At 42.5% G+C, this 17,413-nt stretch overlaps 1 protein-coding gene across 2 annotated transcripts; it reads right to left on the reverse strand.

The window, feature by feature from the left end:
* Positions 1-244: 244 nt before the first annotated feature.
* TRAF6 (TNF receptor associated factor 6) lies at positions 245-15,946 on the reverse strand. 2 transcript variants are annotated; one of them, XM_062620247.1, is made up of 7 exons: positions 15,820-15,946; positions 8,972-9,292; positions 5,098-5,248; positions 4,351-4,509; positions 3,662-3,733; positions 2,253-2,330; positions 245-1,363 (listed from the first exon to the last, which is right to left on the reverse strand). In XM_062620247.1, exons 2-7 carry the CDS (start codon positions 9,259-9,261, stop codon positions 482-484), a joined length of 1,632 nt encoding a protein of 543 aa, XP_062476231.1. In that variant the 5' UTR covers positions 9,262-9,292; positions 15,820-15,946; the 3' UTR covers positions 245-481. The 2 variants fall into 2 exon arrangements, with proteins under 2 accessions (XP_062476231.1, XP_062476230.1); XM_062620246.1 differs by lacking the exon at positions 15,820-15,946 and adding an exon at positions 9,686-10,357.
* Positions 15,947-17,413: the final 1,467 nt, after the last annotated feature.

Genomic DNA, 17,413 nt, shown 5'->3' on the forward strand with positions numbered 1-17,413 from the left:
TCAAACTTCTGTGTAAGTCAATACAGAGAACTGTCTCAAATCTCCCAAGCACTGTGAAAAACAAAACCAACAAAAAACCCCCTCATCTTCATGAATTTAGCCATTTCCCTGATACAGTATCTATTCCAAGGCACTGACGTGAAAAGAGTTACAGGTCTTTTCTGATGAAGTTTTGCCTAACTGAGATGTACAGATATGTCAACAGGACTTTCCTGTTAAGGCAGTTTTGACTGACAACACTTCATTTAGTTAGCTTGCTACAGAAGTAGCTTATTACTTTAAGAGAGAACAATACCAAATAATTGAATACATGACCTCATACAGAAAAAAAAATTATATCAGCAACAACAAAATTCTATTCAGGTGAAGATCAACTATGTTGGCAATTATGATCCTTTACAAACATATACGGGTGATGAAGCATAATCTGTGATGGAAGAACATGACTAGTGGCTCCACTCCTCTGGTTAAGACTTTGAAGCTACATAGCTCCATCAGCACTGCGAGCTTGAAATCCTTCTCTGCGAAGACTGTTTAAATCTAGACGTGTTATAACTTCACAGCGCACCAGAAGTGTATCATCCTTTACAAAGGTTCTTTGTTTCAAGGTTTGCAGGTGCATGAAAGTCACATAACCAAACCCTTTTGGATTGCGGTGAATTGTTGGTCTCTGGAAGGCTAGTAACTCCGGCTTGGCCTCCATTACTTCTTCATGATTCTGCCTGTCAGGGCCTTCTGACTGATCCAAAATAGAAAGTCGTATAGTGCCCTGGAAGGGCCAAGGCAGATGGCTGTCATATTCTCCTTGCATAGTGTGGACAAACAGAGAAATAAAATTAGCACACCGCTGAGCATTTGGTAACTGGATATGCAGGCGCAAACACAGCTTGTAGCCAGGCTTTCCAGTATAGAAGCCAGGACTGTGCATCACAACAGGTCTCTCTTCTTCCTGTGCTTTCTGAAGTCCACTGAAGTTCTCAATCTTCCAGATATAAATACCATTGCATTGCTGTGCTTCCATTTCAGTAATCTTTCCCTCCAAATTTCGGATAGTACGTTTGAGTTCTGCCATGTGGGTGTTCTGAGTCTCCATTTTAGCAATGAGTTCTCTGATTTGGTGATCTTGTCTTACCAGACGACCTTCCAACTGCTGAATAGTTTCTTTGAAGTTTTCAACTTCTGGATTACAATCATACGTGGCATGTGACGCGTGTGAGAAGAGGGCAGGCTCAAAGGGTAAGCCATTGATGAAGGGTACAGGATTTGTTGCAGTAACACTGATATTTTGAAAACTCTGAGCCATCATTCTCATGTGAACCTGAGTAAACTCCTGCATGTGTCGTGCCAGTTCGTTCCTTTGCATCTAGAATTTAAGAGATGTGCAATTAGGAATGCATCAAATGTTATCTGCAATCCCATCTTAAATGTGGATCGGAAGAAAACCAAACTAGTTTCTTCTGTTACGTGTGAAAAACTGGAATATGAATCAAGGACAGGTGATGTGACAAAGTAGCACTTCACCAATGGAGGGTTCCAAATTTAAGATTGCTGTTATGACAATTCAAATGCTGGTGGGCAATTACTGTTCAACTCAAAATAGTGACATGGTAAAAAAATGTTAGTGATAAACATGCATTTCCTATTTTTTCTGTCTTATAAATCAGCAATGATGTATTCCCTTCATTAATTTGCTAAAATACTCCCCCATATCAAACACAAAGGTGCATGAAAACTGATGTAGAAACGCTGAAGGGAAAAGATCTATTTTTATGAAGAGGTATTAAGCAATAATTAAAAACAATACTATCCAGATTAAATAATTTTAGAATTTACTCAAATTTAAAGCACTGTCAGGTCTTCTTCACTGAGCTCTAAGAGCCATCACTCTATTTGGTCAGAACTTTGGAAGAAACGCTAGAAGCTACTTTATTGCCATGAAAGCTAAGCAAACACTAACAGATTAATAAAAGCAAGTTATCAAGCAAATCATTCATAGAATTTTTGTTAAATTTGAAAAGGACTTTAAAAAGGCAATGTATGAACATGTAGTGGTTTACAATCAAGACACCTCAAAGCAACAACAGAAAGAAAAACAAACCCACAACCAAACCAAAAAACCCAAAAAACTCCACATGAATCACAGAGGATTTGGGCTGGCGAATGAGACAAGAATAGGGAAACGTTAAAAAAAAACCCCACACAACAAACACATGCAGAAGGTCTGCAATACCTTATTCTGACAAAAGGCTTACCTTTTCTGGACACCCAAAAGCACTGTAAAAACAAGGCACTGGAGCAGTAGGACAATCATTGTCATAATGGTTAGGCATCTAAAACAAATCAGATTTGAAATTAATTGTTCAATTGAGAGTTTTATTCTTTTATACCATCCTAAAAGAATATGACTGCATGGACTTTGAATATGCAGTGGAAGTCAGATCAGTTTATACCTATATAATTTCTCAAAGAAACATGGAACTTTAGAAACAAAATGGTAACTGATGACAAAAATTCTACCTCCTTGTATGTACATTAACAATTCATTACCTTTGTTCTTACAGAAGGCATCAGAAACCATTCAGGTTTTCCTGCTAGAACAAATGCCTTTCGTTTCTAGCCTATCCTCAAAGCTAGATCACAGTTCACTTAATAGATTCATACAATCATGGAGTAACAGAACGGTTTCAGTTGGAAGGGACATTAAAGACTCCAGTTCCATCCCTCTGCTATGGCCAGGGACACCTTCCACTAGACCAGGTTTCTCCAAGCCCCATCCAACCTGACCTTGAACACTGCCAGGGATGGGATATTTCCTTCCTTTCTGAAGCACTACTTGCATATACTTCTTGTTATCTGTCTTCATTAACCTCTTCCCCCAAAAGCTCAACATACTTCATTTTTTCTTATGGTCTGTGTTTTCCAGACCCAATTATCCCACTGGTCAGGATTCCTCCCTATCCATCCCTACCTCAAAAGCTGGACAGCTTCAGCTGAGACCTTACAAGCCCTAAGCAGAGCAATACAGTTCATTATTCTACCTTACAACACATTTTTGCCTTTGTCATTACTGAACTCAATCCTTTTTTTTAGATTATTTCTCCAATTTGACAAGTTCATTCTTAATTTTAACAGAGATGGACTGTATATTAAAACATATTTATCTTCCTGTTGATGTTATTCACTAGAAGAAATAGTAATGACTATTACAATAGTAATGGAGAAGCAGAATTCCAGCCAGCATGTACAGTTCGCTAGTGAATTATTTATAACTAATTTCCAACAATAGCTAATTACAAATACTCTCCTTCCCTGCCCAAATGAGAGCCTTGTTTTCTAATTTCAGCCATAAGCACTGGCAGTTTGGTATTTAGCCTCCACTCAAGATCAAAACCACACAGCATGGCCCCAGTCAACAAGCAATATAGCTAAATGTGCTTTGCAGCCAAAAATCCCAGAGGCTTACCAGACTGCAGCTGAAAACTGAAGCAGCATTTGAAAGAGTATTACACCTGCACTGGATGAAGCATTTTTAGACAGAGACAGGTAAAGATTTATTGGCTAGTATGCAAACCATTTCTTCAAATTAGATCTCATATTAAAGAAGTAATGTACATGCAAAACATCTGCTACAGATTAAACACAGAGAAAGGTAGTCTCTTACCTGCTCTCTGATGAGCACTGTGTTGCAATATTCACAAAATACATTGGCAAGTGGGCATGTCTGGTCATGAAGCTTAGTTACCAAACATTAAAAAAGAGAAGAAAGAAAGAATCAATGAAGTTACACAGTTTAAAAAGATTGCTCTGATGCTATTATCTTTATTTACATTCCAATTTTGCACTTAGCTGTGTGCAGCTGTGATAAAACACATCCTTATGAAGAACTAGAAGCTCAAAAAGGAAAGGACAATCCTCAGCATCACCCAAGTAAAAAAATGCAGAGCCAGGAGAAGAATTCAGAAATTGTCTTGGTCTTTTATGTGAGTAGATACCCCCAAAAGATTCAGCTCCTGACACATCCTTTCTGCCAGGCATAAGAACTGTAAATGCAAATACTGCTTCGTGTGCTACTCTGGCAGTAGGTATTGGCCTCACTGATGGGAAGGCCAAAAAATTCAACAGTTCTTACACAAGTCTGTTCACACGCAGGGTTCCAAATAAGTTTGTATTTAAGCACAATCCTCTCTCCAGCTTTTGGCTGTTCTAGACTAATGACCCGAGTTTGTAGCATCTCACCTGTGCAGCACTATGAGCTCTTCTATACCAAATATTTTTTTAAAAAACTGATATTTTGTTTACAAGCAAGCCCATGTGAATGAGGGTTGAAAAGCTGAGATTTATGCAAAGTACCTCTTTATCTTCATAGGCCATAGATGTGGCACAGTTTGGACAACAGACTTGACGCCTTGGACACTCCTGTGTTATGTGCTCTTTCAGATGGTTCTTCTGGAAGGCTCCTTGGCACTGTGGGCATTCCACAGTGGAAAAATCACACTGCAACTGATGGTCCTGAACAAGGACAAAAGAGGGATTTGATACTATAAACAGGTACTGTGGTCTCATCTGTTTCCAAGATAAAGTACAGTACAAGAGGAATGAACTGTAATCCTTCCTTCATGCAAATAAATCCTTATAAACTTATGCTGACTTTACGCATGTTACTGTCCTGTTACCAAGATCAGGACTTCATGTATTTAGAGCTTTAACAATGCTCTTGGGTAAAAATTCAGCTCTATGTTTGGCCTTTTCACTTTGCATTTTATTTTCCAAAAGAAAATATTTCAACTAATGTATCTAGCTGCTTTGAAAGAACATTAAACTGACTTTAGGGAATTTGTGTGAAGCACAGATAGAGATCAAAACACAAACATGATTGATCCAAAAGAGAAAACTGCATCAATGCAATTTTTATGCACTACAATGTTCACTTGCAAATGACCTAATTACAATTAAAAGCTGATCTAAAACCAAATACATGTAGCCATAGACTTGAATAAACAGTGCACTGCATCGGCATAAACATGACCCATCTATGTTATTCAGAATTTTGACTTGCTCATGAAAACCACGTTGCATGTTTTCCAAGCTAATTCTCACCTCTAAATGCCTCAGCTCCATCTTCATACTGCAGCCCTTGTTAGGACACTTCACCGTTAATGAAAGGATTTCCCGTTTAGCAAAGTTGTCAGGAAAAAGTTGATTTTCAAGCAGAATTTCATTGTCTACCGGACATTTGTGACCTGCATCTCTGTAATGCCAAAAAGAAAGGAAAAAGATACTCCAAGTTCCCTTTGCCCTTAAAGTATTTTTACATTAGCAAGACATTAGTGGCCAAATTATAACACATTAAGGAAGTCTTTGAAAAAAATGGCATTTACGTGACATTTAGCAGAGTATGCATTGTACATGAGTGAACTGTCAATACACAAGTTCTATTAGAGGTGGCACGACTGGCGTGGCAGCAGTTTCTAATTCACTAGCTTTTATCTGGACAAATGCCAGATGGATACCCTGGAAATAAACTTGAGGAGGATGTAAAGAAACTGAGAACTTATGATCCCATTTCTGCAAGTAATAATAGCTCAAACAACAAAAAATATTTCACATACTATTTCAAAGCAATCCTTTAAAGATTCTTGGACCTTCTCTCCTTTCCTTCTCACTTTATAAACAGCCAAGATGCTGACAGCTGAGCAAAATCAAAAATGTCTTTGTTGTTCCAGGTTCATCTATTAGGCATTACTTTTCACATAGCTCATTTCACTGTTTTTCTTGGACAACCATTTGATCTTTTAATCATCTTTTAATTTGCATATTTATGCAGCAAAGAAAGATGAAAAAAAACTTAAGACACAAAAATTACTACGAAAGGTATTAAGTATTGGAAGACTCCTTATAGCAGCTTTCCAAGTACCTGAAGGCGCCAACAAGAAATCTGGAGAGGGACTTTTTATGAAGGCCTGTAGGGCAGGACAAGCAGGAATGGCTTTAACCTGACAGTGGAGAGACTGAGATGAGATATTAGGAGGTTCTTCCCTGTGAGGGAGGTGAGGCCCTGGCACAAGTTGCCCAGAGAACCTGTGGCTGCCCCATCCCTGGCAGTGCTCAGGGCCAGGTTGGACAGGGCTTGGAGCAGCCTGGTCTAGTGGAAGGAGTCCCTGTTTGTGGCAGGGGGTTGGAACTGGATGAGCTTTAAGGTGCCTTCCAAACCAAACCAGTCTGTGGTTCTATGAAAATTACACTGGATTTGGAACTGGGTGTTGTATCTGAAGCCATTTTAACAGCAAACAGACTGGAAGTTTGTGTTAACTGGTGCAAGTTTGGAGTCTGATGGTGGATCATGGGTGCACGCAAGATGCACAAAACTGTTCCACTTTGCCAGGTTGTCTACCTGCATTAAACACAAGAATCATTGGAAATGGAGTAAAAAAGAGATTCACCTCTACCAAATCTTCCTTCAAAAATTATCCAGTATCAGCTCATTTCTGAAAGCAGCAGGTCAAAATACCTATTCACAAGTAAGTAATACAGCTGAAGAGGCATGGAGATCAAAGCTTCTGAGCTGAAGTGCTAATGGAAACAGCCATAAAATGGAAAAATACATGGGCCAGAAAAATTTCAGAGCAGTTGTGGTGGAACGATCAAAGGCCAGAGCATTGTCACCGCTCAGAAGCAGGAGGGGAAGTAGAACATAGTGGGCTGTGGAGACCAGGAGGGAATTTGTGTTCTTTGCTGGAAAAGGAAATAATTGCTCAGCAACTCCATCAGCAACGTTGCTAGAGGAAGTGGGGGTAAAGCTGAGACTTCAGAAAGAGACAATGAACTTCCTTTCCTAGGTTTTGCTCACCACAAGTCTGTGACAGTCACACTCCTAAATAAGTGGAAAACTGAAAATACCTAGTGTGCTGTTTTGTTTCCTAGCTCCCAGGGCTAGGATCAGAATGCTGGTCACAGCTCAGGGACATTCCCTCACCTCGCAGACAACCTACAGTAATCAGTTATCACAGGTGTATTTCAAATCCCCTGTTTAGTGAAGCTCTGCAGGCCTGCTGAGAAGACAGCAGCCTTTTTTCTATACAGGAAAGCTAATCATGTGCAAAAAGAGCCAACAACAGACTAATTTGGAATAATGATTACCCGATCCCAGTTTAAATGACTAGCAGGCAAACGGTAAAATAAGAATGAATGGCAGATTTCCAGTAATTATAGTAAGGAAAAAGCAATAACACTGTAATATATTAATCACATAATCACAGAATGGTTTGGGTTGGAAGGGACTTTAAAGCTCATCTAGTTCCAACCCTCTGTCACTGTGCCAGTGTCTCACCACCCTCACAGGGAAGAATTTCTTCCTAATATCCAATCTCAATCTCCCCTGTCAGGTTGAAGCCATTCCCCCTTGTCCTGTTTACAAGCACAGGGACTGTGTTTAAAAGGCTGCTTAGACCCATCTACAGACAAAAGATGTTGCTATACATCTTCTATCACACAACTGAGTTTATGCACTTCGGTTCCAATCCGTGTTCTGGTGGAGGCTTTTCTATGCTATAATTACTTATCACACTTGGGTGTGCCCAGCAAAACAGTACCTGTGAAACAATCATCTGCTACAAAGCACAATAAATATTCCTATAATTTCCCTTGAAATTAAAATATAGGTATGAAAAGTAAAGCCAGAAGAATTCTGTTTGAAGAAAAAGCCTGCTCTGATTTTATCAACTGAGAATTTGAGCCCAGAAACTGAACACAGCTGGCATGCACTGCTAGCTCTCAAAGCTTTTCTTGCTGCCCCTTATCAGCTCATAATTCTGCTTTACCAATAAAGAAAAGTTCTGATATTTGGTGAGGTCTTTTACAAGCCCTAAGTCAGCTTTGACCTAAGATACAAGGAAAGAAAGACTGGAGTGTAACTTAATTAGTTACTGCATCTGAACTTGGTTCTTCTAATATTTCTTACCAAGTGCTTTCTAGAAAGTATCATTTGTAAACTACAATTTGTAGCTTCTTAGGTAAATAAGCTTCTTTATTACCATGAGTCATAGCACTTTAAAGCACTTCAGATAGGGTTATTTAAAAAGATGCCAAGACTTTCTGGGAGGGAAACTTTTTCTGTGATCAAACCCATCTGGTCTAATCCTGTCCCTCAAACTGTAAGATCTGAGACTTTGAAAGCTTTATGAAAAAAAATCTTTCTAGTTGTAGCCACAACTCCTTCAACACGGGCAACTACAGTTGCTTAAATCAAAAGAAGCAATTAATCAAAAACTGCTTGCCCATCCTTTGTAATTTAGTATCCTTAATCTCTGGGCTCACTTAAACTGGACAGTGTGGAAACAAGGAATGAACAGAAGCAATTTTTTATCCTGATCAAATAAAGGCTGTGACAATCAATAAATAAATTAAAAAAAAAAGTTGCTTTCCATTTTCATTTTAGCTCTGTAGAAGCTTCTCAATAACATCAATCATTATAGTACTGCAGACATTACAAACTCTAGTATGAACAAAAGCTTCTCATCATTGAAATGGTTTGAAACTGTTTGCGGACTTGGAACTTTGAGCAGAATGACTGCTCTGTTAATTGAAAAAGGAAGAGAAATCAGTCTAAATGCCTGGGGTTGAAGAAGGAAGTTTCTCTACCTGGTGTGAAATGTGTTCTGAGCACGGGTTTACTGCAGTTCCTCACTCAGACATGTGGTAAATTCTAACCAATGACTGTAACTGTGCCTCTCATCAGCAGAATAATAAACGGCAGAGTATCTAAAGCTCTTGCAACCTTCAAACTCATGATATTTTGACCATACATGGTGTTTATCAGAAAGTACCTTTGGTGAATTATAAATTCCCAGAGTTCTATTAGCACTCACTGGTAATTCACCTCGAGCAGCTCTATTCAGTTTACACTGTCCTTAAGCTACTCTGCTTTGGTAAGTGAATTCCTTCTTAAAAGCAACTTCCATGAATTTTCCTTTACCTTATGGATTTGACAATACAGCCTTTGCAAAAACGATGACCACATGGTGTCTGCACTGCTTCACGAAGAGCCATCAAACAGATTGGACATTCATATTTACTTTCCAGGGGGGGATCAAACTCCACATCATAGCCTTGTGTTTCCTCTGTGAAAGAACTCTGAGGATTTCCAGCCCCGCTGCTGACACTGTCTTCTTTTGCTCCAGTGCTGCAGGCACTGGCCATAGCTGCACAGCAGCCGCTCTGCACGTCTCGGGCTCCACTACTGTTATCGCTGTAGAGTAAGCTCATAGTAGCTAATCAAGTGCTACACAGAAACACCCTGCAAGATGACAAAACAATGTGTTAATTTGAAATACTCCAAGACTTTTCTTTCCAATCAAATCTTTCTAATTAGAAATATCTGGTTCTATTAAAATCACTGGTGTTGTTTTGTCCCAGTTTCTGTTATCTTACTTACCTTGTGATAAATAGGAAAGAGCACTGCATCCTGTCAGCCTAATTCCAACAAAAACACATCTTTCAGGAACTCTTTCATCTAACCCCCTAATTTCTGTAAAAAGAGGCATACTCTTTGTCTTTGCTATGCTTACTGAAAATGCCTCTTTACCCCTTCAGTATAATTTACTTCTAAAACATTCAAATACAATTTGCATTAAAAATACTATACAAAACCAAGTTCTGTTGGATGACAATAGCTCAATTCCATATTTACCTCTGCAGTGAATAAATGTTATTTAACATTTTCTGTATACAGTGATTCACAGGACAGGTTTCAAATCACTTTATGTGCATGCCCACAAGTCCAGGTGCCCAAATCAAACAGATGTTGTGATCCAAATGAAATTCAAATATACAGTACTGCTGATAACACTTAAGAACTGCCAACGTGACTTTAAATTGTGTAAAAAGCTACAAATGAGGTAAGACTAATACTTCCACAGCAAAAAAGCTATCTACAAACCAGTAGCACTCAAGAGTTCATGCTCTTTTTTGATGAAGGAGCTTCAAACAGAAGTCTGAACAACAAATACGAAGTTTTAAAGTCCAAGAAATTTTCATTTAACTTTATTTTTTAATGGTTACAACCATCTTTTTAGAATCCTCCTGTGGGTAGTTTTCTATATAAACCACAGTTCTTCAAAACAAAGAGGTTATCACAAGGTGTAAGGCAGTATGATTAGGCTGAAGGCTACAGGAACAGGCATGTGAAACAAGCCTACTAAGCCCATGATAGTTTGACCTTCTTTTGCACAGCAGTATAGGCAAAGGTCTCTTAAAGTAATATGAAATAACAGACACTGCCAGGGATGGGGCAGCCACAGTTTCTCTGGGCAACCCATGCCAGGGCCTCACCACCCTCACAGGGAAGAGCTTCCTAATATCTCATCTCCCCTCTGTCAGGTTAAAGCCATTCCCCTTGTCCTGTCACTACAGGCCCTTGTCAAAAGCCCCTCTCCAGATTTCTAGTTGGGCCCTTCAGGCACTTGGAAACTGCTCTGAGGTCTCCCCGGAGCCTTCTCTTCTCCAGGCTGAACAAGCCCAGCTCTCTCAGCCTGTCTCCATAGCAGAGCTGCTCCAGTGCTTGGAGCACCTCTGCGGCTTCCTCTGGACTTGCTCCAACAGCTCCCCATCCCTCTTGCGTTGGGGGCTCCAGAGCTGGATGCAGGACTGCAGGGGAGTCTCACAAGAGCTCCCCCAGTGGCTTAGAATGGAAGCAGAAGAATCAATGCTTAGAAAGATGGTCTGTAACAGAAAGATTTTTTCTTAGGCTGCTATCAGAAGGTCTCTTCTCCAGAGAAAAATAAATCAAAACAAACCTACTTGCTCCCATTGTTAAACTAGCATAACTTTTATTTACCAGCTGCTGCAGAGGACGATTAACCCTCTTGTGAAACCCGTATTTCCCCAAAAATCTCAGTAACTAAGTCAGGCCACTGCAAGGGGAAGGCGGGTATGCAGGGTATCGGAATCCACCAGCCAGCCTAGGACTGAAAGATTCACATTATTCTAAGCTACAAGGGTATATTTAATGAGACTAAGAAAGGGAAGAGGAGCATGTATCCCTTCAGCAGTGTCATAAAGGAAGTCAGGAAGTTGCAAAGAGGAAAATATAATAGCTTTAGCCAAGTTCAGCTGTCACATTAATTTCAAAGAAGTACGCAACTCTTCCCTTGGGCTAATCCTAGGAAAAAGCAGACTATTTGAAATATTGTTCTTACAAGGAAGTAACCAGGATCTGACTCAGTAAAATCTCAATAATTGAAGACTTTGAAGATTCAAGTGCTGCGCAAGTGGTGCTGTCTTTGCCTATTTGTTTCTACAGACACAGCAGGTATGGACAATAAGTTTACAGAAACAGAAGTCCTATAGCAGAGCCATTTGAATGAATGACTCACTGCAACCAGTCACCACCACAGTCTCACACAAAAATCCCCTTATTCTGTGATACACTCCACTCCCACATGGAGCTTTTTGTCTGCATATGACCAAGGGGTTCATCAACTACCACTGTCTCTTCTCTTGAAATAGGGAAATTCAGGCACAAAAAAGCAACTTAAAGAAGGTGGTAACAGACACATCTTTTAAATTTTGTTCATGTTTTACTAAGAGGGTTCCTCCTCCTCTGATCTGTTTCATCTTATCTGTGAGGAAAATCCTCCTTCCTCCACACATACGTATAGGTGTGAGGCAAGGAACAATTTTCCAAATCAATATCCACACTCCTATTACTCAGACCATTAACCAAGGCCTGATTACTTCACCATAGCTTAAAATTATTCTCTACAAGTTGTAACTATCTTAGGAATTGCTTCGTTTTCTTGTGGCACTTATTTTATCCTCCATGAGTAGGAACACAGATCCAATCTCGAACAGAGCAGTGCTAGAGCAAGCCCAGCTCTATTTGGAATGTTGACGACAGGTCTCTCCCGTAAGGAAGGTGGAACAGATGGTTCCTGAGCCTGCTGAAACAGTTTTGCATGTTCCTCCCCTGGGGAATTCAAAAAGCTTTCAGGCTAGAAGAGGATGGATTTTAAACCCCAACCAGTATATATCCCCAAATTCATATCAAATTGCTGCCCTTCCTTTTCAGTTACCAAATATATGACCTGTGAAGTAAAAACCTAACATTTCCCCCAAAACCACATTGTTTTTTCTTCCTATTGATAATAGCTCCTCTGTGATTTTGCTTCCTATTGATATTGCTCCTCTGTGCTGAACAAAATTAAGTCAAATACAAGTATAACAATATAAAAATACTAATTTATAACAACTTGCCTACACCACAGCCTTCAGAATTCATCCTGGTAGCCTGCTCTAAGACTTTCTTTTGTTTCAACAAGATTCAGTCTTCAGATAGAGGAACAACTGAAATTAAACTGGATCATTATTACATGGTAATTCTTGGTTTTGCTAGTGTGGAGTTTCTCAGGCAGAGGAAGCTTTGAAACTATGTTTGGTAACGCACCTGAAATGCCCGCTTCTAGAGCTAGCAAGTTCTATCAGACTTGCCAAGTAGATGGATAATGGGTTTTAGCTTGTTCACACAAGGTACCCAAAGTCCTTGGGCCAGGGAAGGCAGATATTGCTCTCCAAGGCAACAGCTGTATTGTGTGACAACAGAAAGGAAGGTGCTTTCCATGCCAAATGGTAATGCGCAGAATTTATCTGATCAGTACTTGGTGCTGCAGAAATATGGACTGCCCTAAGGATCAAGCTGTCGTGTCCCAGCAAAAACACAGGTAAGACTACAGGGAGTCCCCATGCCACTCTTCCAACCCTAACATGAAGCCATAATGCAACCTTTCTTCAGTAAGCACCCTGTGCTATGTTGCTATTTACACTGTTACCTTACGAAGTGATTAGATTGATTTGAAATAGCACCATCAGACCAGAAGAGCAAACTCCTGAAGAATAAACATACCTTACAATTCACAAACCCAACCTCAAAACAGAATTAAAGCCCCTGTATTTTAAACTCAACATATGCAACAAAACTCAGTGCTCCGATTTGTGAAGTCCCATAATGTAACAGAGCTTAAGTAGGACTTTTACAGATGCTCATGCTCCAAAGAGCCACAGGATTAATTTAGAAACTTTCTAAATCCAAAGAAGAAATTATTGGTACCAGACAGTACCTTCAGATTGCCTGGAAAATTACACTATAATTAGAGTAACAGGGAGCAAATAAAAGTAATTTATCAATTATAACCTATTTACACTGAAATATGAAACAATACCTTTGGACATTTAGCAAAGGTGAAGGAACACAGTACAGAGAGTGTACTGGGTACCACGAAATAGAAAATTTTAGTATCAATCAGTAAGTACTGGGTACAATTAATTTCTACATGCCTTTTCCTAGGAAATTCACTCTGAGTAGTCATATAAATAAGGAAATCAATACAGAAGACTATTTCAAATACCTTTTCTTACTTGAAGCCCACAAACATAACTAATCACAGAGCCAGCAGGGGAAATGCTTTCAATGCCTTCATGGACTGGAAGGCTCTTCTGCTTTGCCAAGAACAGTTTTGTACATAGAGATTTCTGGGTCATGAGACTGACAGACCAGTGGAGTGACTTTGGATCACTTGTTTATGAAGCAATACCTGCAACACTTATTCCCAAGCATATTAATCAATGGTCTACTGACAAGTGATAAGTGCTGTGTTTGCACTGTGAGGTTTGTAACTATTATCTCTGTGGACTCATCCAGGCAGAACATATAAAATGATGCAAGTTTCTTTAATTAATACCTGTAAAACACTTTCATTTCAAAGCTATCACATGGACAGGCAAGCCAAAGCAACAGGAGATTCAGGCAGGACTTGTAACTGCAAAAAACAAATTCTGGTTTCTTGCAGAACTCTGCAAGCATTTTGTTGAGATAGCAACTAGTTTTGGTTTTCCTAATAGCAGTAATCTTTCAGACTTCCAAGTCTCCTGGATAACCACTACGCTTATCATTTAAACATGTGAACCTAACAACTTAGAATTGTAACATTTGAGGCAAAAGCAATCAAATAACAACATTAAAAGCTCATTAGACATAACCAACAGCTTCTGCCACTGGAGCAGAGCAGCCTTGGAGGGTGTTCTGAAGCCTTACAGGTGATTTCCAGGATGACCAAGAACCTGTGGCTGCCCCATCCCTGGCAGTGTTCAAGGCCAAGTTGGACAGGGCTTGGAGCAACCTGGTCTAGTGGAAGGTGTCCCTGCCTGTGGCAGGGGGCTGGAAACAGATGAACTTTAAGGTCCTCTTCAACCCAAACCATTGTGCAATTCATTCTATGATACTGTTTCTAAACTCGATAGCTCTATATTTTTGTAAAGAGTGACACTACTTTAGGGCGATTTTATTAATGTAGTAAGTTATTACTTCAACAGTGCTTTCCATCAATTTCATCTGTTTTGGATAGACCATACTGAGTCTTTTCATTCTTAAAACAGAAATCACAGCCATATGTGGGAGGAAAATGTTTTAATTATATCCCTTATACCCAGTAGTTAGCTGAAAGTACTTCTCTGTGTTCGCCTCTGACAACTTGATCGTGCTGCAGAGCTACCCATGAGTGATGTGGACTGCGCCATGCCTTAGATACCACTGACAGAACTAAGTACTGATTATGAGGGAGAGGTAAGAAAAGGAACAGGGGGAGGCAAAGTTACTGGCTGCGCTAACAGCTTATTTAACATCTTCAGTGCCTTTTGCACTGTGTGTTCTGTGTTAACACTTGCAAGAAACCTGCTTTGTCTTTTCATAGAATGATTACACAACAGTTTGAGTTGGAAGGGACCTTAAAGCTCATCTAATTCCACACCCCTGCCACTGGGGGGGTCACCTTCCACTAGACCAGGCTGCTCCAAGCCCTGTCCAACTTGGCCTTGAACACTGCCAGGGATGCGGCAGCCACAGCTTCTCTGGGCAACCTGTGCCAGGGCCTCACCACCCTCACAGGGAAGAGCTTCCTAAGATCTCACGTTAATTTTCCCTCTGTCAGGTTAAAGCCCTTCCCCTTTGTCCTGTCACTCCAGGCCCTTGTCAAAAGCCCCTCTCCACATTTCTTGCCGGCCCATTTAGGAACGTAAGATTGTTAACATGGAAAATAGTTAACAGGAAAATATTTAAAACGCTTCCGGATTATTTTTAAATCTCCATTCCATGCTTGGAAAAGGAGCGCAGAGCCCACTTTCCAGGTGACTGGGGGCTGCACAAGGACACGCTCCATAGGTGTCCGGTAACACAGTTAAGAGGCAAAGACAAGAGCCATTCCAGCCGGTTCCAACCCGCGGCAAACCGGCCTAACCCCGAGCCCCGGCCGCTGACAGACCGCAGCCCGGTGTCTGTGCAGCTCAGGCCTCAGCTCCACCACCGTCCTCCCTACCTCCAGCCACCGCAGCGCAAGTCCCCGGCCCTACACAGGCGTGGGCCGAACAGCCGAGTCCCGCTCTGCGGAAGGCAGGACCGCGCCTCCGCTTCCCAGCCAGCGGCCCCAGCTCCGCGCCCAGCCCCTCAACGGCCCCCGCCGCACTCACCGCCGAGCACGACCCTCCCCGCCGGGCGCCACTTCCGCCTTCTCCGCAAAGAGGCGCAGCACGCACCGAGCAAGGAGGACACACCGACGCGCCACAGCCGCTGCAGCGCCCCCTGCCGCCGCGGAAGGAGATAAGCAGCAGGGTTAAGCACAGGGGGCCGGGTCTGCAGAGCTGTACCGCGGAGCGGGACTGGGACTGTTCTGTCCGCTGCACTATCCCCCACATCCGGGAGCCAGTGGGCAGTACCCCCCCTGCATCCACCCAAGGGCCTGACCTCGCCTCGGTTCGCCTCTTGGCGCCGGCCCCTACCTGTTCCTGCCGCCGGTGCCGGGACCCGCCGCCATGCTGCTCGGGGGCACTGCGCACGCGCTGGCCACGGAAGGTGCGCCGGAGGGACCAAAATCGGCACGCGATAGCAGAGCTGCGGCCGCGGGAAGCAACGCCCGCGAGCACACGTCGAGCCTGCCAGCACGCGGACGGGGAGCGGCGGCATTCCGCACCGGAAGGCGTCGGCCCGCAGGCGCCACAGGAGCGCCTTGCCGGTACCGGCTGAATATAAAAGCTCCACGCATGCGTGGAGCTCGAGCTGCAGTAGCGAATGTTGGCCACATGATGGCAGGAGCGAGAGGCGCCCGCCGCCAAAGCGGTCCCTGCTCGTCTGCAGTACCGGGTTTAGGACACACGATGGTAGCAATGAGCAGAGCCCAACGCCACGCGTCAACACCGCTCTTGGAAACGAAATTTCAACACCTCAGACCTGTATTCGCAGGCTTTAATTTTCCTTAAATCTTTCCTCCTCCTCCAAATTCCTAAGTTTTTGGGGGCTGTGAAACCCTTTTAGGGGGTGGGTCCTCCTTCATGACCCTTGTTATTCCCATCTTTTCTGCTTCCGTACCATATATGCAGTCTACTGACATTAGGGTATCCCCAGTGACATCTTGGTCCCCCAGATTTCCTCATTCTTATTCACCTCCCCCAAAAGGGCACAAACCAGCTGGCAACTTGCTGCTTTAATGCCATTTACATATGCACAAGCCCTTCTGCCTCCCCACAGATGGGCTCCACTAGAAAAATAAAGGGGAGGCAGCCCCACCCACAACAGTTGCAGCCCCATCTCCTGCTGGGGTTCTGCTCTGTGATGTTTCCCCTCCATTCCCACCCTGCAGCACTACTATCACCCATTAACCCCTCTACCCAGAACTGAATCCCTCCAGGCTGCTCCCAGTGCTTGGACATCCCTGCATGCCTGTGTGTGACATCTGTACTGTCCTAGTGCACCACCTTCCCCTACTAGCACTGCAGTGCTGCATCCTCCTCCTGCCCCAATGCGGGTCTCCCTAGGTGCTGTCCTGGTGCATGCCTGTGCTTGCGCCCCATGTGCCACGCTGTCTGGGATGTTCTCAGTTGCTGGGATGCCCTGCATGTGCAGGACCTGCAGCCCCAAATGCAGACTCTTCACCTTGTCTGCAGTTTCAGCCACAGTCTTGATCCCTGCTGGCAATGCTTGTCCCAGACTGACCCTAACACAACTACCATGAGTAGTACAGCCCGATCCAGCACATGGCTTCTTTGATCAGCAGAGTCCTTCACTCCTAAGCTCAGATGCAGCTGGTACTATGTCCACAGCTGAAGCCCTTACCACCACCATTAACCTCCGAGACTGGGGCTACCAAAGGTTGCGTATTAGAGGCATGTCTTGGCTCCTGAGAGCAGTTTGCTGGAAATTAAAGAGAGAGGCCTGGGATGCACAAAAGGGAAAAAGCTATATTTAAGAGAAAAGAGAGTAAATGCAGAGAACTTTGTGACAAAATGCTATATAAACACACAGCCTTGGGTATGCAGAAAGGCACACAGAGGTCTAAGGGCAACCCAGAAATGTGGACTGAGGGATTCAGATGGCAAA

This window comes from Pezoporus occidentalis, unplaced genomic scaffold (genome assembly GCF_034315485.1).
Source record: "Pezoporus occidentalis ecotype Australia unplaced genomic scaffold, CSIRO_AGI_Poc_V1 ctg22, whole genome shotgun sequence".
Taxonomy (NCBI): Eukaryota; Metazoa; Chordata; class Aves; order Psittaciformes; family Psittacidae; genus Pezoporus; species Pezoporus occidentalis.